Here is a 23,956-nt window from a genome sequence, read left to right as displayed (position 1 = left end):
TTTCTATCGCGAGGGCTCTGTTCTCAGATCTTGGGGGTCTGTGTATTCGGTTTCTGTTACGAGGGTCTGGGGTTGGAAAGAACATGAGAACAGGGACCTCATAGGCATGGCATCCCAGGGGCTGCTCAGCTGCCAGGAAGGGGGTGACGAGACTGTGCATGTTTGCTATTTGTGTAACCTCTAGAGTTCTCATAAACATTTTCTCCTTTAATTCTAAGAATCACCTGCTGAGGCAGGAAAGGCTGATTTCCTTATCTTCATAGAGAAGGGAAGAAACTGACATTCAGGGAAGTTAAATGATTTGCCCAAGGTCACACGGCAAGTAAATGGAAGTGTCAAGAGCAGTCTATGTCTCCTGACACTTAATCCAGTGTTTTTTGTTTACTCCACGTTACCAGACAACTCAATTTTTTTCTCCAGTAGCTAATAGCATATTGTACATTTAAGGAAATTAGACCTGGAACTATTTTTCCATATCTTTAACAATATTGTTCTCTACTTTCCTTGTGCAAGTCTGAGTATGGCCAACCATTCTTCAAACTCTGTGGGCAGGGGTTTGATGTGTGTCTCGCACATTCTTATCATAACCTATCAACAAGCCACATTAGGCGCCTGTACAAAGGCTGTGCCTTCCCTGACTGAATTAATGTTTGGTTCCTGTCTGTGGGGTGAGCCTGAGTGCTCAGGAATCCTAGGGGGTTCCTTTGTAATATATGAGTAAACCAAAACTCGTGTCCTTGAGTGAGATTATAATTTCTCCAAGTCTGCTCTTAAAGAATAGTTTCAGCAGCTAGAGAGAACAGAGAATCATAGACAAGTGTGAAATAAGAGCACAGTACAGTGAATAATCATTAACACTTAGATGATATTAATAAAACACGTAGTATACAGGAGCTTTCTAAGAATGTCAGCCTTTATAACCACCCTGTGAGATACGTACTATCCTTGTTCTTGTTTTACAGATTGGGAAACTGAGGCAGAGAGTTGAAGTAACTTGCCCAAGGACACACAGCTATTCAGTGGTGTTGTCAGGATCCAAATCCAGATTCCAGAGCCCCGGAACCCATGCTCTTACCCAATATGCTGTATTGTGCAGGCTTTGGAGCTAGAGAGACCCTGCTGGAAAGACCTAGTTCTCGCACTTAGTTGCAAGACCTTGGGCAAGTCCTTTAACTCCTTATGCAAAAAATGAGGATAATAATACTATCTCGACATGAAGCTTGAGGAAGATAATAAACTTCATGTAGTTAATACAGTGACTTGTACACAGAATACAGTCAGGGCAATAGCAAGTGTTACTGTTACTGCTGCCGTCGCCCACACCCAGGCTGTTTCTCAACCTTGCCTAGAATAGTGTAAGACACTGTCATTATTTGTCCTGCTGACAAACATCTTCAGACAATCTGATTTCCCGCCCCCTCTACTTTTTCTGTCTTTCGTTTAGGGAAAACCAAGACCAGAGTTAACTTGGAAGAAGGATGGTGCAGAAATTGATAAGAATCAAATAAATATCCGCAACTCTGATACTGATACCATCATATTTATCAGAAAAGCGGAGAGGAGCCACTCTGGGAAATATGATCTGCAAGTCAAAGTGGAAAAATTTGAAGAAAGTGCATCAATTGACATCCAGATTGTTGGTAGGTTTGGAAAAAGGAACTAGAACATTCTGTCAAAGCAGTATTTGGACTAATTGTTCTTGTCATTAAGGCCGGAGTAAGAATTTGTGTTCTGCTGGCTTGATATAAAATTCTTTTTTGGGAATTTTTTTAAACAATAAATAAATTAGTAAGCTTGTTAGCATTTCAAAATAATTTTTCACTGACTAAAAGAACTAATCATGGGAGATTTAGGACATATGTGTTAAAGGAAATTAATGTATATACTTTTTAGTGAAAACCAGCTGTATTGCTTTACAACCCAGTCCTCTCTTACTGTTTCTCAACTCCTCAATGATGAAACAACTTCCTGTGTTGAATTCTTGCATAAAAAACATTGTAGATTCTAGACATAGTTTATCATGTTTCTATTATCCTTAAAATTTGCAAATAATAAAGTTTTAATAGAGAATGAAGAAATTTTATTAAATGTAAGGAAGAGGTGCATAAACTAAGTTCAACAAATAAATACTGAATTGGTTGATCCTGCAGGGCTAGATACTTACCTGCCCAAATAATAAATACCATGTTTTCCTAAAAATAAGACCTACCCGGACAATCGGCTCTAATGCGTCTTTTGGAGCAAAAATTTAATATAAGACCCGGTCTTATATTATGTTAGATAAGACTGGGTCTTATAGTAAAATAAGACCGGGTCTTACATTAATTTTTGTTCCAAAAGATGCATTAGAGCCGATTGTCTGGCTGGGTCTTATTTTCTGGGAAACACGGTAAGGTTCGTTCTTCTATCCAGTTAGGGGAATCGAGAGAAGACCCATTTCACTTGAATTGTTCTATAATTTTTGCAATGTCAAGAATAAATTTAAGAGTGGAACTAGGAGAAGCTTTGTTTCTAGTCCTTTTTATTACTATATTTCAGCAAATTTGATGAAGGTTTTCTCACCAGAGGAGCAACTTCTGTGGCAAGCCGTCCCATGGGTGAAAGTTCATGCCCTTTAAACTAAGCACACCTACTGACTAACCCTTCGTGATGTTTGTTAAGTTGGGGGGAATGTTAGATTGTGCCCTTGGATCTGGCCTGGCTCCACTCTAATGGAAGCCCCATGGAAGGGTCTGGTAGACCACTGCCCTCTGAAACATAGGGGAGGACATTTTTATTTTTCTGCTTGGCCATGTAGTGAGTATTTTACCAGGTAGTTATAAGTGCCTGGCACATCGCTTCCACACTCAAAGCATTTCATAAATAGGAACAATTATTTTTCTAATTATTTTATTAGTCCCAAATTTACGTGTCTGCCATGCTAGTAAAAATCTAGCAATGCCATTTACTATGAGGGAGCAAGTGTTTGAAAAGTCAGTGTGGACTTTGAAGCTGAAGTGGACCTGGGTGCAGCTGGGATGTTGGGCTGGAAAAGACAGCGGTCTGTAGGACACATTGGTGAAAAAAGGAGATAGAAGACTGTGGTTGTAGAAACCATTGCTAGTAATGGTGGAAAGAATGGAGGGTTATCCCTGTGGTTTTCCCCACTCACTGAGCCCATGAAGACTGCTTGGTGAAGCACATTTAAAAGAGAGAAGAACATTACCAGAAAGCACAGTGGAGTTTGCTCTTTTCTGTCTGACATTTCCTATAAAAATAATTACAATTGCATTTTAATACCTGAAAAATATTTCAGGACAGAAAGGGTGATTCTTGCACTGAGAAGGATAATAGATGTGAACTTTCTCTGAAAATTAAGACCTACTATGCAAATATGTAATATGATGGTCCTTCCTTCTGCCTCTGCATGCTTTTCGGGGGGTCCTGCCAATCAAGACTTAGTTTTCTTTGGCCTTCCTGAACATTAGTGCAATTGCCTGGAAGGTCAGGGGTCACAGAAATTCATGTGTCGCAGAAAGTAAAGTAAGGGAAGGTTTCATTTCCTCATGAATGCATTTTAGTTACATATATTGGAAACACTGGATAAATACAAATCTTGGAGGGAGACTTGGCAGCATGATTAAAAACAAGTTTTCCTCACACCCATTAAAGGTGCCTTTTGGGTGCAACAGAGGAACCCACTCAAGGCTGTGGGCTCAGTGCCTCTCACCAAACGCTGGATCTCTCAGCCCAGGTGGGCTCTAATTTCAAGTTCAGCGTCAGTTTACATTTCCAATTAGGCAGGGTGGCCTTGGGAGTCAGTGCCAGTAGCCTGCCCCTAAAGGGATGGTTAATAAGGTTTGAAGTCTCACTTAAAGGTTTTTGAAAATCCTTTTATTTCCATGAATATGAACGTCAAGAGTTTCCAGATAAGCTTAGCTGGAGTGCATTCTTTGAAGTGAAGAATGGTAAAACAAATGTGGATAGAAATGCAGGGAGGGGAAGGATGTTTTAAAATATCCTCCTGTAACAAGGTATTGGTTGGGAAGGAAAGTCACCTCGCAGTGATACTGTGATTCCATCCTATAGACCGTCCAGGTCCGCCCCAAGTTGTGAAGATTGAGGATGTGTGGGGAGAGAATGTTGCTCTATCATGGACGCCACCAAAGGATGATGGAAATGCAGCCATTACAGGGTACACGATCCAGAAGGCTGATAAGAAGAGCATGGTAAGGCCTGGCTTCCTCTGGTTCAGCAGCAGCAAAATCAGATTTCATCATAAGTAAAGGGGGAGGCAGGAGGTCCTCTCCGATGAGGAACTCAGGCAGGCGGTGGAGAAGTGATAGCCTAGTAGAAAGGGGAAGGCCTTTGGATCCACAGAGAATTGGACTTGAATCCCACTTGTACATGGACAGTCACTTCACCTCTTTGATCCCCACCTTCCTCATCTATAAAGAAGGGACAAGAATACTGGCTCTGCTTGGTTATCATGAGGCTAAAATGATAGAAAGCAGATGGCACAATGCTCAACAGAATTGAATAAATTCATTCATTCAACAAATACTCACTCTGGATTCTGACTCAGATTTACAACCCATGCAACTCTTTTTCCTTGTGACATAATGTTGGATAACGTGGACTAAAAGACACCAGGTAGAAAAGAAAGATTCTAAAGGGAACAGCATGTGCAAAGGTCCTGGGGAGAGAAGGAGCTTAGGTTGTTCAAGAAGCAACCCAGTTGGAGTATGAATTATTATTACCCATATTTTATAGACAAGGAAACTAAGGCTCAGGGAGTATAAATGACTTACAATCTCCAGATTTTAAATGTTAAGGTGTCCATCTTCCTGAATCAGAATCACCCACTACACTCTACTCCTGCCCTACCTGTAAGTGAATGAATGAATCAATGAATGTTTGGACACACAATGGCATAAAGCTATTTTTCACTCTCATAGGAGGAGTAAAACATCATACTGAATGCTATTAATTAGAAGTCTTTAGACATTTACACTAGTAGATCTCAGTAAGAACTTAGATTATGGAATTACATTGGGTTAATAGAACAAGGAAAAAGGGTTGGAAAGCGCAATTTAAGTAATTGGAATGGATTTCAAGCCACACCTTTCCATAAACTATTTCTAGCATGTCTTTTCTTTCCCCTGAGTGGGTGTTACACGACAAAACAAGATTTGTTATATAGAACAACATCTTCCAACTAAATCTGGACAGCTGGAGAACTAGATTAATGGGTAACTTTGCAAGGGAAGTACTGCATATCTTGGATTTCCTTAGCAACGAGGGCTCTTCTTTGGACCTTGACCCAGATACCAGTAGTGAATCCAGAGGTACCACGTTTCTTTCAGGTGGCATTCCATTCTTCCACCCCCATCATATTTGCCCAACATTTATCTTCATAGATACCTAGTCAAGTCCAGATGAGCCAGGACTTTCCTGCTGCTTGTTATGACTGAGGTCTGCCTGGCGATAGGAGATGATCCCTAACCCCTGCACCACTGTGTTTCTGTTGCATTTCAGCAGGGGCAGACCTATAGACGAGAAGATGCTCGCTCTGCCCAGTGCACTTCCCAGGAGATCACTGTGCCCTGGTCTCACTGTGGCTACAGACGCTCTTCTTCACTTCAATTCCTATAGTCGTTCATACCTTCCAGAAACATTATCTGTGCCAACATATTTATTCATTCATTAACTATGTGTTGAGCACTGTTCTAACTGCTGGATAAAAAAGAATAAGAAAGAAAAGAAAGGGAAGGGAAGGGAAGGGAAGGAGGAAGGAAAGGGAAGGGAAAGAAAGGAAAAAAGAAGGGAAGAAAGACAAGACAGTTCCTGTTCTTAGAGACTCGGTCTAGGCAAGAAGAATGACATAAAACCAAATGACAAAACCCGATGACAAAACAATATAATAAATGTTGGAATAAAAGTTTGCATAGAGTGCTTTGGGAATCAAGGAGGGTATAAGTGCATTTGTCTGCTATCTTAAAAACATGCAAAATACATATATAATGATGCCTCCTAAAAGGTGCAAGGAAAACCTTGTCCTTTATGAACCATCTTTTTGTCAGCGAATATATTTTCTCAATCAGTAGTCCTAAACATATGTGGTACAATGGGAATTGCTATTGGTTGCAAGATAAAGTTTGAAATCACTATATTTCTTGGTGAGGAAAAAATTGAAAAAAATCAAGTTTTAGCTTCTCAGTCATTCATTCTAGTACTCAATAAACATTTATTTTGTGCATAGTACCGACTATGTGCCAGGTCCTGTGATAGACACTGTGGGTACAAAGCATGAGAAGAAAAGTCTGTCTTCACTATCATGGTGTGTTCATTCCAGTGATGGGTGGGGGTAGAGAATAAACAAATAAAATAGTAAATATGTAATATAATTTACGGTAGCAAGTGCTGTAAAGAACACTTAGCCAGGTTAAGGTGACAGAGTGTAACCAAAGTAGAGTAATGGATGGAAAAGAACCTATATTAATAATATTCAGCAGATTTGTTGAATGATATTAATTTTTCTCTAGTGATTTAGCATTATCTCTTCCTCAGAATAGCTAAGTTGGCACTAAGATTCTATTAGGTTGGCGCAAAAGTAATTGCAGTTTAAAAGGTTAAAAATAATTGCAAAAACCTCAATTACTTGAGCACCAACCTAATAGCATTATATTTTGTTATACAAAAGATAAATAGGTCAATAGATAGATGACAGACTTTGTACGGTTATGAAGAAAATATAAAGGTAACAGTTGACATCAAGGGTATATGATTCTAACGTGTAAGTGCAGATAAAATTACGTAGTCAAAGGTAAATCAATTATAAAGTGTTAAACAAATTAAATGTAAATTATTATTACTGTCAATGTAAAAATTGGAGCTACTTTTCCTTTAATGAAACATTCCTGTTATTTATTCTAAGCAACAGTTGGAATAGTTGTGTATTTTTAAATGATTTTCCTCAAGTGTTTTTTTTCTTTCAGGAATGGTTCACTGTCATTGAGCATTATCACCGAACCAGTGCCACCATTACTGAACTGGTCATAGGAAATGAATACTACTTCCGGGTCTTTGCTGAAAACATGTGTGGCCTCAGTGAGGATGCAACAATGACTAAAGAAAGCGCTGTGATTGCCAAGGATGGTGAGTTAGTAGTGGACTGGTAAAAGGGGGTTCTGGACCTAATTTCAGTGTGTGGGGTTTGGGGGCGTTTCCCCCACACCACCAAGCAATTCTCAGACACCAGCTGGGTTCCTACAATTCAACTCAATTCTGATACTATGTACTGGAAGATAACATCAGATCCCACAGGTTAAGGGTTCAATCCCACAAGAAAGCCCCCCAAACCCCCACTTCAGATGCCAATTGCAAGGCCGGGTCACCTGTGCTCCTGACAAACAGGCTGTAAATCAGAAATTCCAATGACCCCCCTTCTGGGGTTTGTTAATTTGCTAGAGCAGCTCACAGAACTCAGAGAAGCATTGTATTTACTCAATCACTGGTTTATTATAAAAGATTAAAACTCAGGAATAGCTAGATGGAAGAGATGCATAGGCAGGGTATGGGGAAAGGGCACGGCGTTTCCATGCTCTCAAAGCCCTGCCACACTCCTAGAATCTCCCTGTGTTCACCAATCCGGAAACTCTACTAACAGGTCTTTTTGGGGTTTTATGGAGGCTTCATTACGAAGCCATTATTGATTAAATCTTCAGTCACTCTCCCCTCCTTGGAGGTCTTGAGGTAGAACTGAAAGTTCCAATCAATCACAAAGTTGGTTTCCCTGGCAACCAGCCCCCATCCTTGGGTGGGGTCCAAATGTCACCTAATTTACATAACAAAAGACACCATTATAGCTCTCATTGCTTAGGAAATTTCAAGGGTTTTCCAAGCTTTGTGCCGGAAATGGGATGAAGACCAAATTTGTATTTCTTCTTATAAATCACAATGTCACAACTGGACATCTGGAAAACTTGGTTTTCAATCACTGGAGAAAACTGAACGAAGAAGGGATGTGGTGAAAGAGAATAAGAAAATGATAAACACATTATTAAATTCTGGTAAAAATGTCCAAGTAAAATGTTAATTTTACAAGTAAAATTTTTAGAGGAAAATGATACGGTCATTACGTTTTTTTAAAATAACAAGCTTTAATTTTAACTTCTGGGCTGTAGATATATAATTGACTAAAAATAAGGGAGAGGAAAAAGTAGCCATTGACTTCTTGAGCTTGGGTTACTTTTATTCTTGGACACCTTCAATGTAGCTACACGTGAGACCCATGAAATGGGTGAAACTGAATTCCATTCCTATCATTTCATTTCCTCATGAACTACACTTCTTAAAGCTCTTCCTCATTACTTTCACATTAAAATGCATCGTTGACCAAAATACCCAGATACTGAATTCTTTTCAATATTTGTTTCAGTTTCAGACAACCACTCTGGCTCTCTGTCCCATGTGTGATTGACTGTACATTTGTACCCTTCAGAATGAATGCCATGTGGTGTTCACTCATGTTTTTATGTTTTTCTAAGTTGAGGGAAATTTTAATTCTGAGTTGAGTATGCCAAGAATAATATATTCTCAGGCCAATTTGTATATTTCTAATGCTTGTTTTTAAGGTAAAGTCTATAAAAATCCAGTGTATGAAGACTTTGATTTCACAGAGGCGCCCATGTTTACTCAGCCTTTGGTTAACACCTACGCTATAGCTGGGTACAATGCCACTCTGAACTGCAGTGTGAGAGGAAATCCTAAGGTACATGTTTTATTTTTTAAAAAACACATCAGTTAAATTTAAGAATTAACCCCAAACGCCTTTTGTATTTTCCACATTATAAATGTAAAATCGTAATATAAACTGACCCTCCAACTGCTATTTGTATCTTTTTTGGGGGATGGTAGGACTTTGAAGGGGGTGGTGTTGGTGGATAATCAGGTGCACTATTTAAGTGTAGTAGTAAAAATGTTTATATTTATTTACTAGTTAAGTGCTATCTTCTAAGGAAAAACCAAACCACGTATTTTAAAAAGAACTGAGAGGGAAGGAGATGGAAGTAATGTTTCACCTGAAAAATTAGGTGGTAATATTCACTCATCAAGATTAAAGCAAATAACACTATACTGCAAGGCAGAATTATAAATATGCTATATTAAGGGTACAGAGTACTAGGAAAGGAGAAATTGCACCTGACTGAAGAGTTACAAAGGTTTCAAGGTTTAATGGTGTTGCATTTGAGAAGAACAACAAATTTATGAATGTTGCCCATAGAGATATCTACCCCGTTGTAGCACTGAGGGAAAGAGCCCTAGAATTTGGAAAAAGTGCAAATAGTGGTATTTTCCAGCAAATACCATAAACAGAAATAGGGACGTCAAAGAGAGAAACCAAATGATGGGAAGAAGAAGCTGAATTCATGTTTAATTGGAAGTGATGTTGGGACATCCAAGTGGGAATGGCCTAGGCAGAGGAAAGGGTCACTGGAGCGTAGGAGAGAGGCCAGGCAGGGCTGTGACTCTCAGTTGAGGAGACCCCAGGCATGGGGTGCTACATTCCACCCCATGGAGTGGAAGCTGTAGGAAGGAATACCATTAATAAAAGAAGGTAGTGAGCAAACAGCCAAGGACCAAGGTGTGAGCCTCAATGAATGCTTCTATTTGGAAGGTGGAAGGAGGAAGAGGATGGTGTGAAGAAGAAAGAGAAGCATCATCTCTGGGGTCTGAGCAAAGCAAAATCCTATAAAAGGGGGAAGAGCGGATGCGGAGGGTGTGCATCTGCATAAGAAAGGACAAGACGATATGAAACAGGAGTGGAGAGTCAGTGACGTTACATGTAGTTCAAGGGCCAAGGAGAATGGAATCACCGTCCCAGGTGATGAGGTTATGACAAATTTTGAATTACCCGTTTGGAGAATGGTGGTGATGAAAGCAGCTGTCAGAGGACAGATTAAATGGTGAGGAGGCATAAGCAGCCCACAAATAATTCGGCAAGAATATCAGGAAAAGGAGAAAAGCAGATGGTTATGGCACCTTATGGGGATTCTCTGAAAAAAATGCCCCGCGATATGTACTCTCTTGAATAAGTCAACTGCGTGGACCTGTAGATCAAATTGAAATGCAACTGAGTCTGTTTGGGAGGATTGCCCCAGAGCTGTCCTCTGAACAAACCTGGCTGGCTTCTTCAGAACTGCTCATTTGGTCTCTTGCCAAGCACTAAGTAGAATTTTGTTTGAGAGAAACAGTGCTCAAGTGGAAGTGGATTCTTCTTAGATGTGCTTTCTTTCCATGCCCATGCTTGAAAATTCTGTCACTGGCTTTGATGGCCTATGAATATGCTAAGGACAGATATGTTTTCACCTAATTTACTTCAATATTAATTTCAGCCCAAAATCACCTGGATGAAAAACAAAGTTGCTATTGTGGATGACCCAAGATACAGGATGTTCAGCAATCAAGGGGTCTGTACGCTGGAGATTCGCAAGCCCAGCCCCTATGACGGAGGCACTTACTGCTGCAAAGCAGTCAATGACCTCGGGACAGTGGAGATCGAATGCAAACTGGAGGTGAAAGGTATGACATCCAAGGTCTTGGGGATAGAATAAAATGAAAGAAAATCATTAATTATTGTCCTTACTGCAAAATGCAGATTGTTTGCCAAAATGTCCCGGGGTGGAGGAGGAAGGGGGAAGAGCCTTTGGGGAGAGAAGACATTTTTTCCATTTTGCATTCACTCTTGATTTGTTTGTGAAGGCTTCTTGGTTATTGAAAGACTTAATTTTATCTCTTGCATTTCTTGTTAATGAAAGAAATATTAATTTCAGTGGAATGCATGGTGAGAATAAATAAAGTCAAGGAGGTATTATAGTGGTGAGAGAGTCCATCTATAAATAGAAGCCTAGTGCAAAAACTTATCTAATGAAACTGCAATTAAGGAATTTATACCACTTTTCATTAGTTTACTGTTTTCTGAAACTTTCAATATATATGGATAAGTTTGCTAATTAAGTGTGCCATATTACACATGTGGAATATAGCATACACATATTTTTACCAGTTGCTTTTAAAAATCTTATTAGAGAATTTCTATTTACAGGAATGCATTTCATTTATACTAGTTTTCAGAAGTTTGCAACCAATGAAGCCAAGAAAATGTATAAGGATTAATATGGTAGAAAAGTCTCATCATAACCTGTCATATTAATCAGTTTTCATATTAATTGAGTATACTGACCTTTTTTCTTGACAAAACCTACTTTGGGACACCGTGAAAACTCCTACAGCTGTCAAAGTCACCGTTATGAGATAATAGGTGACATGTCCTGATGTGCTTTCTCTTATTCTTATTGTATTATATTGCCTTTCTGTGATAACTGAAGTCTTTTTCCTACACTCTATAATGAAGAAATTATGATCTAAAAGAAAGATTATCTTGTAAATATCTAGTTTAGAAAAAAACATAGTAAATGCTTAGGGTATTTATGTTTTAAAAAAGCTTTATTGTCCTAAATTTAGTATAAAATAGTAAAGAAACTTCTGGAAAAAATGTCCTTTTATAACTTTAAAAAAATAGTATTCTTTCCTTATGATCTCTGTCCATCCTCAGGTAATACAGTATAGTAAATTCATAAGTGAGTGAGGGAAAAAATATTTTTTGTTTTATTTTTCCTTTCAAATATAAAACAATATTCTTGGAATATTTCAAACTTTATGAAGATAGTGCTTATAAATTTAAACGTTATTATTTTAGCCGTTTATTAGCTTTCAATGTAGATTAAAGTCACAGTTGCAAATACATCTGGTTTCTAAACTCCAAGCCTTATTAGTTCCAAGGTATTGCTGGTATTTATGTTTCAACATCCAAAAAACAAAAATCTAGTACCACTTTTGCATGCTTTGTAAGTAACTGAATGTTGCCAATGATATAAAATGATGATTTCATAAATGGTTCAACATTTGGGGTCCTCCATAAAAGCGAATAACGTTATGCATAATCGATATGTTCTTTATAGTAATTGTATAGTGCATTATATATAGTAATATTAATAATATAAATAATGTATTCTGGTACATAAGTTCATAATAAGATATCAATTGTAATATATTGGTAAAAGCTTTTGGTCCTAAAGTAAAGCCAAGATTGTTTATCATCAGATTGTTATCTGATAATGGGTGACTTGAATGAATCAAGTTAAGCTGTGAAAAATAAAGTTAAGAATGTCAATCGAGAATAAATAAATACTGGTACAAATATTCTAATTCTACAGTGATATATCAAGGAGTAATTACCCCTGGACAACCATTCTTCTTGGAGGGGCAACAACAGGTTTTCAAAATTCATATCCCACTGGATATTTCTACTTTCTGTTCCATTCCTCTTACATGAAATCGCACTTTGCATGTAAAGCTTGACTTCTGATTTGCTTTATAATTATATATTTTAGCAGCTCATGGCATACAGTGTTTATGCCATGAACGAGGAAGGCCAAATTATTCAAGGATATTAAGTAATGTAGGAACTAAGTTTTGTCAGAAAACTAAGTACCATACTACAGGGCTCCATAAATAAATCCAGAAAGCTGCATTTGAATATGACCTCATTTTAGATGTAGGATTATCTAAACCTAGGACAGTGGTATTTCTTTAATATTTTCATTTTTCATATGTCAAGAGATAGGATTTTCCTTTAAGATAGTTTCCTAGTATAGTTTCCTTAGATTCATGTTGAAATTCAGAAAACTGAACATTTTTAAGTTGCTAAGTTATAGAAACAGTGTTCTGGGCATTTTTAATGGGGAAAGGTCACAAATAAAAATAGATCCAATATTTGGAAACTTTCATATTTAAGATTTTCCAGTGAAAAATTCACCAGAAGACTATCTGTAACCCATCTATCTATCTATGGTCCCATTTTTATGGGACCAAAAATATTTCATATATTCATGAACCTAAGAGGAGAGAAAAATCCTAGGCCCCAGTACTAAATCGCATTAAGCAACCAATGAGCCCTATCATTTATGTATGATTCACTTCCATTTGGAAGAGTGAATTAAGAAGTTCTTTGGGGCTGGGTAAGCAACCCGATGTAAACTCTAGGGACGTAGATCTATGCCTGTGTTTACAATATTTGCTCTCTGAATCCCTAGAGATAACGTCAGCCTTCAAAAGAGGAAAGAATTAGGATTCTTTATAGTTTTTTAGATTATCTATATAGTTAATTTCTAGCCTGATTGTGTAAGCCTTGTGTTTATTTAAATCAGCCATATATAATCAGTTCAGAATACAACATCATAGAATATACTAGTCTAATATTTTTATCTACTTGATAATTTTGCCTTTTAGAATTTCAACATATATATATGTACACTAATGTTTTGTCTATTATCTATGTTTTTCTTTTGTTGAAAAACACAATATATATATGTTGTAGGGGTTTTTTTTTTTTTTAAGCTAATGGTTTGGAAGCTCTTACCATAAATATTCACTGTACAATCAAATTGGCTTTGCCACCTGTTTAGGCAAAGTGGTTGTGCATATTAATAAATGTTTCACATATTAATGATCCTTTTGAAGTGACTGGATCCCTGCCCTTCATTCCACGCGCTTCTATGTTCCTACATCTTTCACATGACTAAGGATTAATGAAATCATCTCATCATAATCATGACCATAATTTCATTCAACAAGTACTCAACTTTGGTTTTAATACTTTATTAATGCTTACAACTTCTCTCTCTCTCTCTCTCTCTCTCTCTTTCTCTCTCTCTCTTTCTCTCTCTTTTCCTTAGTTGTAGCACAGTAAGGATTTTTGAATGTATATTATCATCTAAGGTAAGCTTTCATATGGTTTTGGCATATGAAGCTTATGACTGTCATAAGCCATACAAAGCCTGTGGAGTATGGCATGATTTTCATTATGTAATCCAATGAAAATAGACTATTTAAAATTTCTAACTTCGTAGTTTTTATTTGTATTTCAGTATCTTGAAATTAACAGCTAGTACTTATTCAGCACAACAATCTCCTGTTGACATGAAGCAAGTTGTTGAATGCAGTAGAGCATGAATTAAAGCATTTAATGTAGATGAAAATGAGTGATACTCAAGCATTCTGATCCTCTTTGCATCAAGGAATGGACATGTACATAAGTGGCATCATTTCTACAATATGTGACTTAATTTTTTTTTTTTTTTTAAAAAGGAGAATGACTTTTCCAAATTTGCATTAAAGAAGTTTTAAGAATGTTCAAATGGCATGCTGTTTTTGTCTGGATGTGAATTTATTAGCAAGTAGTGAAGCATTTCTCTAAAGGACCATGAATTGTTATGGTTTCATGGGTTCTCTTGTGAAGGGTACTTTTACTTTTTAAAAATAATTCAGAAACATGGAAGGTAAGTATGAAATTTTAGTAGTTATGTCTCTCACCTTCAGAAGGTATCGGGTAGGTTTTAGTATTTTGAACAGAATATTTCTAATGTTTTCACTTTGGACAATATATAAATAGCCAAAGTTAAAGGAGTAGTCCCCTTTTTTCCACTATGCTTGAGTCAGAATTTGTGCTTAATTAAAAAGAACATTAACAGACAGGAAATAGTTTTTCCCACTGATCCATAACATGGTTTGCACTTATTCTGCCATTCACTCGGAGCACTTAAATTATCTATGGAGAATCCCAAAACCTCTAAAAGAGCAATAAATACCTCCCAACCAGTTAGGAATCTAAACTAAGATTGAATAATAGGAGGAAACAAAAAACTGCTATGGGTCTGCCAGGAACTTGTGTTTCCTTCTAGATGCCAAGTGCTTTAAATTCTAAATGTACTAAACCCAGGAGAAGATTTCCAAGTAGAGACTGAATGAGTCTTTGTAACTAACTGGAACTTAGACACATTTCCAGGCTGCTTGTCCAGAAGTATTATTTCAGTGATTTTTCACATAGATGGTTTTAACTTTGCCGTTTCTCTTTTGTCCCCTCTAGGTGGACTTTCCTTCTGCAGGCTCCTGTTGCAAGGTGTGCCTCCTAACATAATCGATTCATATTTGCGAGACTTGCAATCAAGCAATCCTGAGGAATACTAAGGGCCTGGGCACTGCCTCACTGCACTTCACTGCTTTGAAATCTGGTTGCAATGAGAAAACATTTTCTGTTTTAACACCAGGCACCTAAGTGTGGCCATTTTTTTTTCCCTCTCAGTGTTAAAGAAAAAAAAAAAAGTTTGCACGGATTGCTTAATTAAAAATTACAAACAAAATCCCATTTGAAGTCAGCATTTTGATCATTATTGTCTGTGCCTGGTCATTAAACTTTACAAAAAAAGCAAGCTACAGAATAAGCACAAGCACTTATTTTAGTTTAAAATAATAGGCTGTAAATGCTTTTTTTTTTTTTTTCCAGAGTAAAAAACTAAAATACACACAATAGAATCTTGAAAACCCATCTTTCTCTTGATCTAAGAGATTTTTCTAAGCAAAGCAGAGTTGTTTATTCCACACAACCCTGCTTAACACCAGTGGATCTGTGCCTTTTTTCCCATTTGAATGCACTAAAAGACTTCAAGTCTTTCAAAACAAGTTTTCTCAACAGAAGGGAAAAATGTATCCAATAAATGCTACAATAAATCTGAAGTGTTTATGATGAAATGACATAGTATTTGTTTTTGTGTTTGGGGTTGTGTACTCAGACAGAACTGAGAACAAAAGGCTGGGAGCCACCCTGCTTCCAAAGTCAGGCCTGACCTCCAGCATGTCTCTGGTTCGACATCCTGGCCAAATCCACCTGAGTTCCTGCCAAAACAGTTAGTTACAGTGACAGAGAGCTGTTGCAGACTACAGAGCAGTTATAGATTTAGGGTTTGCTGATGGCATCCATTCAAGTTGATGGAGACCTTCTTCAAAATCTAGAAGCTGAGAAACATTTGTACAAGTCCATAATCTTTTCAGCAGCTGCCTTCACTCTTTCTGATGTTGTAGAGAAAGTTTCAGTGAAGGGTAAGGTATCCCATCACACCACAGGGTCCTACCGCAGGTCCTGGCTCAACTAGAATCTTTCCTGGTGCCTCGAAAACGGGGAGAAGAAAAGTCTCTCCATTTCTGTCTGCACTGGTGACGGCAGAGACGCCTGTGCTCCATCCCAGTATGGTCCACTCAAAGACGGGTGCCTCTGAAATTTGCTAGACAAATGTGGACCTGGTGTCTTTCTATTCTACGACCATAGCTAGCTATTTACCTGCTACTTTTACAGATGTTCTTTGTGGGAACACTGGACAGTTCTACCACTCAGTCCCAACCTTGGACCTACGCCAGAGCGTCTTCTGCACTTTCAAAAGCCTCATGCTGGTCCTTCTTCAACCGCATCTCACGACACAACGCAGAGAGGTCATAGAACCAAGGGGAGGTGCCTACTTGGAACCCTTACCACACCGCTCCTTCTTATTGACTGTACCCACACCCACTGTTAGGGCCTTTTTCCTGGCTTCAAGCCTTTAAGGAGGCTTGTATATGCACCCTGAGACCCAAAGGGTGGTCTAGAGGTACGTCTTTGCTAGGAGGTTGGGGTGTGAGGGGTGTCACTAGAGCCTGTGCATGAGGCTGGGGCATCTACCTGTGTGTCCCTGAGACCCTTCATGATGTGGTGCAGGATGGAGCTGGGATGCAAAGAGCAGGGAGACTGGAGACTACCAGTGGGCCACAGTATTCTGGCAAGTATTGCTGAAGAATCTGGTCATTTTACATTCAAACCTGGCCTTCCAGGTCATTATGTGGAAATCTTCATGAAGACTACAGGATACAACTACTTCCTTAACCATCTGTTAGCTTGATTCATAACTCCTAAATACTTATGTATATGAACTATAAAAGTTAGGGTTCAGGCAGCCAGCCCCCAACCACCTCTGTTCCCGTTCCTCTATCCCCTCTTCCCTCCTTCACCATCCACTCTCACCTCTCCACTATTACCATTTCCTCCTCCCCACCCACCAAACTCCAGATCTGACTCTGTCTCCTTCCTCACTTAAGTTCCCCTGAACGGAATTCAGGAAATATAAATTTGGCCTCTTTTTCCCTAGGAGTAAGAGTAGAATAAGGAATAATAACACCAGAGTATTACCAATTCTCCATATAATATTAATTGATTCTAAGTTGAACTCTAGTCCCTCTCCCTCTCCACCATCGAAAGATACAAGAAGACAGCCATCTACAAACCAGGAAGCAGGTCCTCACCAGACACCGAATCTGTCAACACCCTGATTTTAGCCTCCAGAACTATGTGAAATAAATATTCATTGTGTAAGCCAATAAATTAATAAATAATTCAGTAAATAAAAATCATTTGTTTTATTTCCTTATTCCTGGGCCACAAATTACCATCCTTGCAACAAAGATTCAGGGGCTACATATAGATATTTTTAAATTCCTTTGGAATTAAATTTTGATAAATTGGTGTAGACTAGAGAAACAAACCCACCCAGGGAATGACCAGTTCTCCTGATTCTAAGCGCTGTCATCAGCCTCTTAAAGTCCCTTAATGATCTTTCTTTGTCCCCAAATGCACTGACCTGAGCAATCTCTGGCCTAGCTGAATACTTTTCTTCTATCTGGAGTAGATAGAATGAAATACCAGGGAGGCAGCAAGACAGTTCAACACTCCCAGAGGGGTCACTCAGAGTGTGGCTTGGGGCACTGGGTGATTCAAATCATCGAAGGAAAAAGCCTTGCATTCTACTGCACAGTCAACCAAAGCTTCCTTGTCTCCCAAGCAATAGCTTTAGAAAGAATCTGTCTGTTCTTTGTAGATAAACACTTACACAGCTATCCACAGGCAAGAGAGTCCCTCCTTTTATTACTCTACTCTCACCCTTACCCTAGTCTTGGATAGAGCCCAAGAAATCATCTTAAAGGCATTCTATACCAATTTAAAACCTTAAAATGTTTTAAGTTAATGAAAAAAAAGAAAAAACTGTCTAGGGGTTACCAGCCACCCTATGGCAAGGAAAGAAATCATAATTCAGACTTTGTAAGGCATCTCTCTCTTGGATGATTGGGACAAAGGGTAATTGGAAAGGAGCCATGTTGCCAAATAAACCAACTGCTGGTTTGAAATCATCTGGTCACTTGGAAAATTCCAGGCACTAATGAGCCAAATAATGTACCCCCTGCAGGCTATTGGATAAACTGACATTGGGCTGTTCATCCTGGCCTCCCTACTGAGTGTGTCCACCAGTAGGGGGTCATTGTAAATCCAGTTCCCATTTCTACCCTGGGAGATACCACCAAGCTGGAGTCAGATTGGGTAATAATGGAGGTTGCCAAGAAGAGGCAGAGCCTCTCTTCCTGCACGATTATCTTTACACACTTCTTAATAGCTCATAGTTAGGTTTCAATAAACATTAGCTACCAATAGAAGTTGGAATTCATTGGTGCAATAAGTTGTTCCCATGTCCTTCGATGATTATTAAGTCCTTACAATGGCCAGCAGGGGCTCTGACCGAAAGTCTGCCTTTAGTAAATCCACTCCCTGAAGAAGTGAACCAAGAGTGATGGAAAGATAGGGAGGATGTGGCAAGGAGGGGCTCCGTGAAGGCCAAGACCAAGGATCAACATCCAGCAGAGGGCAGGAAAAGGAAGATGAACTAACACCTGATTATTTGTACAAAGGGAAGGGCCGTCAAGCTCAGAGAGAGAAATGAAGCCAGAAACAATCTTACCAGGCAAGGAACTAAAAGAAAGAGGAAACAGCAGTGAGAAAATCAACCATAAAAAGAAAAGAGCACCTACTTATGTGCTTTACAGGCATTATCTCAGTCACGGTTTCTTAACCCTGTTCACCACTGCTGCATTGCTATTTGCCAAAGAAAGGAAACCTGGGACAGGATGCGAGAGCGTACCCTGAAGCTACTGCCACACCTCTCAGATTCATTCAAGTTTATCCACCTGTTGTCTACTTCTCCGTGATGTATGAGTTTATTCAATAGAAAACAAATTTTTCTTCCTAGATCTTCAAATGGGTGTTGTTCCAGGCATATTGTCAGGGAGCTAAAGGTATCCCAGCCTGGGAAGCACAGTATCATGTTAAGAAAAAAAAAAACAAAGTTCACCGATCCAGGGAACCAAGATGGGGCAGTAGGTAAACGCTGTGTTTACCTTTTCACAACCACATCAAAATTACAATTAATCTACAAAACACCCATTATTGAGAATCGCCTAAAATCAAGCTGAACTGAAGCCTTTCAGCTAAGGACTTGAGGAAGAAGCCACCTCCCGGCTGGTAGGAAGGGCAGACGTGAGGAAGGGGCTGGTCCCACACCAGCATGTGACCTTTAAAGATCGGGAGGGGTATTTCAGCTGGGGGGCCCCCCTAGAGGAGCAAGCTATCCCTGCTCCACCCCAGCCCAGGGTTCCAGTGCAGGGGAGAGAAGTCCCCATAAATTCTGGCTGTGAAAACCAGTGGAGATTGTGACTGAGTGAGACTGAGTGTGGCAGCTCTCACAGGTGCTCCTCTTAAAGGGAACATGCACGGACTTACCCACCAACAGAATCACTCGCTCTGAGCTCCAGCGCTGGGGCAGCAGCTGGAAAGGCGGCAGGGACATATAGTGGGGAATTGAGTTGTCTGGCTTGGGACTTGGCCTGGAGAGGTGGCTTTCTCCTGGACGGGGGAGCTGGAGGAGGCCATTGTTCCTTTGTTGAGACCTCCCTCTTCCTGGCACGAACACAGGTGGCCACCATATCTGAGTCTCTGAAGTCCATTGTTACCCCGCCCTGGCAATTTGAGACACCTGACCCCACCCAACTTTCAGGCACACCCAGGCCGCTTCCAGCAGCTTTTACACGCAGACCACCTGCTTTGGCTCGAGCTGCAGACTTTCCTAGACTCTCAAAGGTTCACAGCACCTAGACAAGCAGCATCTGGCTTGAGTGCATCCAGTACCTCTGGCCGAGCAGCCCTAAGCCAGCACAAGTGGCAGCCGGCCTAGGTTCATGGCTTGGCCTCTCAAGGTGCTTCCAAGCATAGCAAGGGCGGCAGCCATCTGCGTATTTCTTTCTGGCTCAGTGTTGGGACAGAGCAAGAAGAGCAGTTTCCAGACTCTCGCCCTCAAGTGGAAAGGTGCTGGCTTGGGGAGTAGATGACCATCAGCTGTGACTAGTTGGCCATCAGCTGTTACTGGTTAGCCATTAGCCACTGATATAACTGCCATGGCTAGGCTAGAAAGTGCGGATTGCAGTTAGCAAGTGAGGTGGGTTGACAGAGAAGCGGGACGGCAGGTTGCGGATCCAGTGGCTCCTGCTTCCTGTGTCTCCAACCCAGCTGCCACCGAGAGTATAATGGTATGACTCCCCTACCGATGGCTCCATTGGCATTCCTTTTGGGCCTCACCATATCCTGTGTTCTTGTGCGGGGAGCAGGACTAGAGACCCTGCATGACACTCCTGCTGGGTGGCCCCACGTGGGGCATGAGCTATGGCTGAAGTAGACTGACAGCAGATTCCCTCTAAGGTGGTCCTGGGGTTGGCGCCCCCAGTGGCCAGCTTCAAAACAAGCTGGAGCATCACCCAGCCGTCTCCAAGTACGACACACACAAGGGGCAGATCGGGCAGGCACCAGAGCCCTGCTGAGGCAGCTCCTGCTCTGTAGGATCAGCCCCTGCACAAACAACTCTTCCACTGTAGTCAAGGCCAGTCCTCACAACCAGTGATCCCAGGGGTCAGTCCCTCCCACTGATGTGAAATTATCAACGAAATCTCAACTACAAGAGGAGGGCACACACAACCCATACAAGGGACACACTTGGAGCGCGTGGCTCAGGTGAACAGAAAGACTGTGCCAGTGAACCCCACAGGACACCTACTACATAAGGCCAATCTACTAAGACTGGAAGGCATAGCAGCCCTACCTAATACATAGAAACAAACACAGAGAGGCAGCCAAAATGGGGAGACAGAGAAACATGTCCCAAATAACAGAACAAAGCTCCAGAAAAAGAACAAAGCAAAATGGAGACAAGCAATCTATCAGATGCAGAGTTCCAAACATCTGATATATGGTTATAAGAATGCTCAATGACCTCAGGGAGAACTTCAACAGAGAGATGAAAACCATAAAAAAGAACGAGTCAGAAATAAAGGATACAATAATGGAAATGAAGAATATATTACAGGGAATCAACAATAGATTAGATGAAACAGAGGATCCATCCAGTGATGTAGAAGATAAGGTAGCAGAAAACACCCAACCAGAACAGCAAAAAGAAAAAACAATCCAAAAAATTGAGGCGAGTTTAAGGGGCCTCCGGGACAATATCAAGCATACCAACATTTGCATTATAGGGGTACCAGAAGAAGAAGAGAGAAAACAAGGAATTGAAAACCAGTTTGAAGAAATAATGATACAAAACTTCCCTAGTCTGGTGAAGGAAATGGACATACAAACCCAGGAAGCACAGAGAGCCCCAAACAAGATGAACCCAAACAGGCCAACACCAAGACACATCATAATTAAAATGCCAAAGGTTAAAGACGAAGAATCTTAAAAGCAGCAAGGGAAAAGCAGTTAGTTACCTACCAGGGAGCCCCCATACAACTGTCAGCTGATTTCTCAACAGAAACTTTGCAGGCAAGAAGGGAAGGGCAGGAAATATTTCAAGTGATGAAAAGCAATGTCATACAACCAAGATTGCTCTACCCAGTTAAGTCATTTAGAATTGAAGGACAGATAAGGAGCTTCCCAGACAAGAAAAAGCTAAAGGAGTTCATCATCACCAAACCAGTATTACAAGGAATCTTAGAGGGATTTCTTTAAGATGGGAGCGGGGTTAAGGATGGGTGAAAGGGGAAGGGATTAAGAAGTAAAAATTGGGTAGTCATGAGGATATAGCATAAGGAACATACTCAATAATATTGTAATAACTAGGTATGGTTATACCTAGGCCAGATAGGTACTAGATATATCAGGGTGATAGCTGGGAATGGGGTTAGGGGAAGGGTGAAAAAGGTGAAGGTATTAAGAAATACAAATTGGTAGTTAATACAGTATGGTGTATATAATCAACAATATTGTAAAGATCATGTAAGGTGCCAGATGGGCACTGGACTTATCAGGGGGATCACGTCATAGACTGTGCAGATGCCTGACCAATGAGCTATATACCTGAAGCTGAAGTAGAGTAATGTTGAATGTCAACTATAACTAAATATATAGGCATATATAGTCACAGGATGTGGAGTACAACACAGGGAAGATAGTTGATGATATTGTAACAGCTATATATAACAGCTATATAAGATGTGAGGGGTAGTAGCTTGGGGGGCGGGTTACCACCTTATGAGGGGTTTAAATGTGTAACTATTATGTTGCTTTGTACACCTAGAACTAATTTAAAAAATGGAAAAAGAACTTCACCAACCAACACCTTCACCAAGGACCAACAAGTAGATCACAATTCCACAGAATTTGTATTATGTGATCAACTAAAATACACACACTTAAAAAATATGTATAAAGCAAAAAATCAAAAATATAAAATAAAATAAAATAGAAAATCTTCAACATCTATCTATCAATCATCTATCTATGTATCTACGTATCTACATATCTATCTATCTATCTATCTATCTATCTATCTATCTATCTATCCATCCATCTTATTTTTCTTTGCTCTGGAAAGAACTGCCTTAAGCAAAACTGAGTCAAGCTGGCCTTTCTCATCCCTTAATTGCCCTGAGTCCTTTCTCTCTTCTTTCTGCACCGTCCTCTTCCACCTGGGGTTCAAGGGGCTTGTTCAAAGTGGTACCTCCCCCCCAAGCCTTCTGAGACTGTATGCTTCAGTTCCCTGTTACTCAAAATGTGGTCCAATGAGCAGCAGCGTCACCTGGGAGCTTGTTAGGAATGAAAACTCTCAGCTCCACCCACTCTCACTCTCCAGATCCACTAACTGAGAACCTGCATTATTACAGGACCTACAAGAGATTCATGTGCTCGTTAGGATTGCAGAGGTGCAGCTTCAGCCCTCTTTCTCTCTAGTTTCTTCTATGGATATTTATTTGGGGCCATCCTCTTTCAGATACCCCAAAAGAAAGATATTCTGATTAAAGTATCCCTCCTACATCCTTGCCAACACTTGTTACTTCTTGTTTTGTGATGATAGCCATTCATTCTAACAGGTGTGAGGTGATATCTCATTGCAGTCTTTTAATTTCTTTTTTTCTTTTTTTCCAGTTACAGTTGACATTCAGTATTATTTAACATTAGTTTCAGGTGTACAGCATAGTGGTTAGACATTTATAGAATTTATGATCTCCCTGATTTAGTATCCACCTGATACCGTACATAGTTATTGCAATATCACCTCTGTTCCCTAATGCTGTGCTTTACATCCCCTTAACTATTTCATAACTACGATTGTACTTTGTACTTCTTACACTCTTCATCTTTTTCACTCAGGTACTCAGGCTCCCTTCCCTCCAGCAGCCATCAGCTTGTTCTCTGTTATCTATCAATCTATTTCTGTTTTGTTTGTTTACTTTGTTTTTTAAGTAGTTTGGATTTGCATATCCCTAATTAGTGATATTGAACATCTTTTCATGTGCTTGTTGGTCTTCTGTATGTCTTCCTTTGAATAATGTCTCTTCAGATTCTCTGCCAATTTTTTAATTGGGTTATTTGTTTTTTTGTTGTTGAGTTGCATGGGTTCTTGATATATTTTGGTATTAACCCCTTATCATATATATAGCATTTGCAAATACCTTCTCTCATTCAGTTGGTTCCCTTTTTGTTTTGTTGATGGTTTCCTCGGCTGTGCAGAGCTTTCTAGTTAGATTTTGGAGAGGATGTAAAGAAAAGGGAACACTATTCCACAAATTGTACACTATTTGTGGAATTATAAATTGGTGCAGCCACTATGGAAAACAGTATACAGGATCCTCAAAAAATTGAGAACAGAGCTACCATATGATCCAGCAATTCCTTTTCTGG

The 23,956-nt window shown here is 39.7% G+C and overlaps 1 protein-coding gene across 11 annotated transcripts in view; it reads left to right on the top strand.

Annotated features, from left to right (window-relative positions):
- The window catches only part of MYBPC1 (myosin binding protein C1), an 89,594-nt gene extending 73,964 nt beyond the window's left edge, over positions 1 to 15,630 (top strand). For 3 of the 11 annotated variants that reach the window (XM_088797286.1, XM_019732091.3, XM_019732089.3), the window contains 6 exons: positions 1,445 to 1,640; positions 4,069 to 4,208; positions 6,978 to 7,137; positions 8,616 to 8,752; positions 10,377 to 10,563; positions 14,969 to 15,247. In XM_088797286.1, the coding sequence (XP_088653412.1) occupies positions 1,445 to 1,640; positions 4,069 to 4,208; positions 6,978 to 7,137; positions 8,616 to 8,752; positions 10,377 to 10,563; positions 14,969 to 15,069 (921 nt within the window). In that variant the 3' untranslated portion in view covers positions 15,070 to 15,247. Of the gene's footprint in view, positions 1 to 1,444; positions 1,641 to 4,068; positions 4,209 to 6,977; positions 7,138 to 8,615; positions 8,753 to 10,376; positions 10,564 to 12,257; positions 12,526 to 13,778; positions 13,822 to 14,968 lie in introns of those variants that run through there. The other 8 variants (XM_074326215.2, XM_088797266.1, XM_074326214.2 and 5 more) reach the window with 4 other exon arrangements.
- The last annotated feature ends 8,326 nt before the right edge of the window (positions 15,631 to 23,956 follow it).

Source organism: Rhinolophus sinicus, chromosome 1, assembly GCF_057876585.1.
Source record: "Rhinolophus sinicus isolate RSI-liver-muscle chromosome 1, RSI-T2T, whole genome shotgun sequence".
NCBI lineage: Eukaryota > Metazoa > Chordata > Mammalia > Chiroptera > Rhinolophidae > Rhinolophus > Rhinolophus sinicus.
The sequence above is the reverse complement of the archived record's forward strand: the minus strand, read 5'-3'. Positions and strand labels throughout refer to the sequence as shown.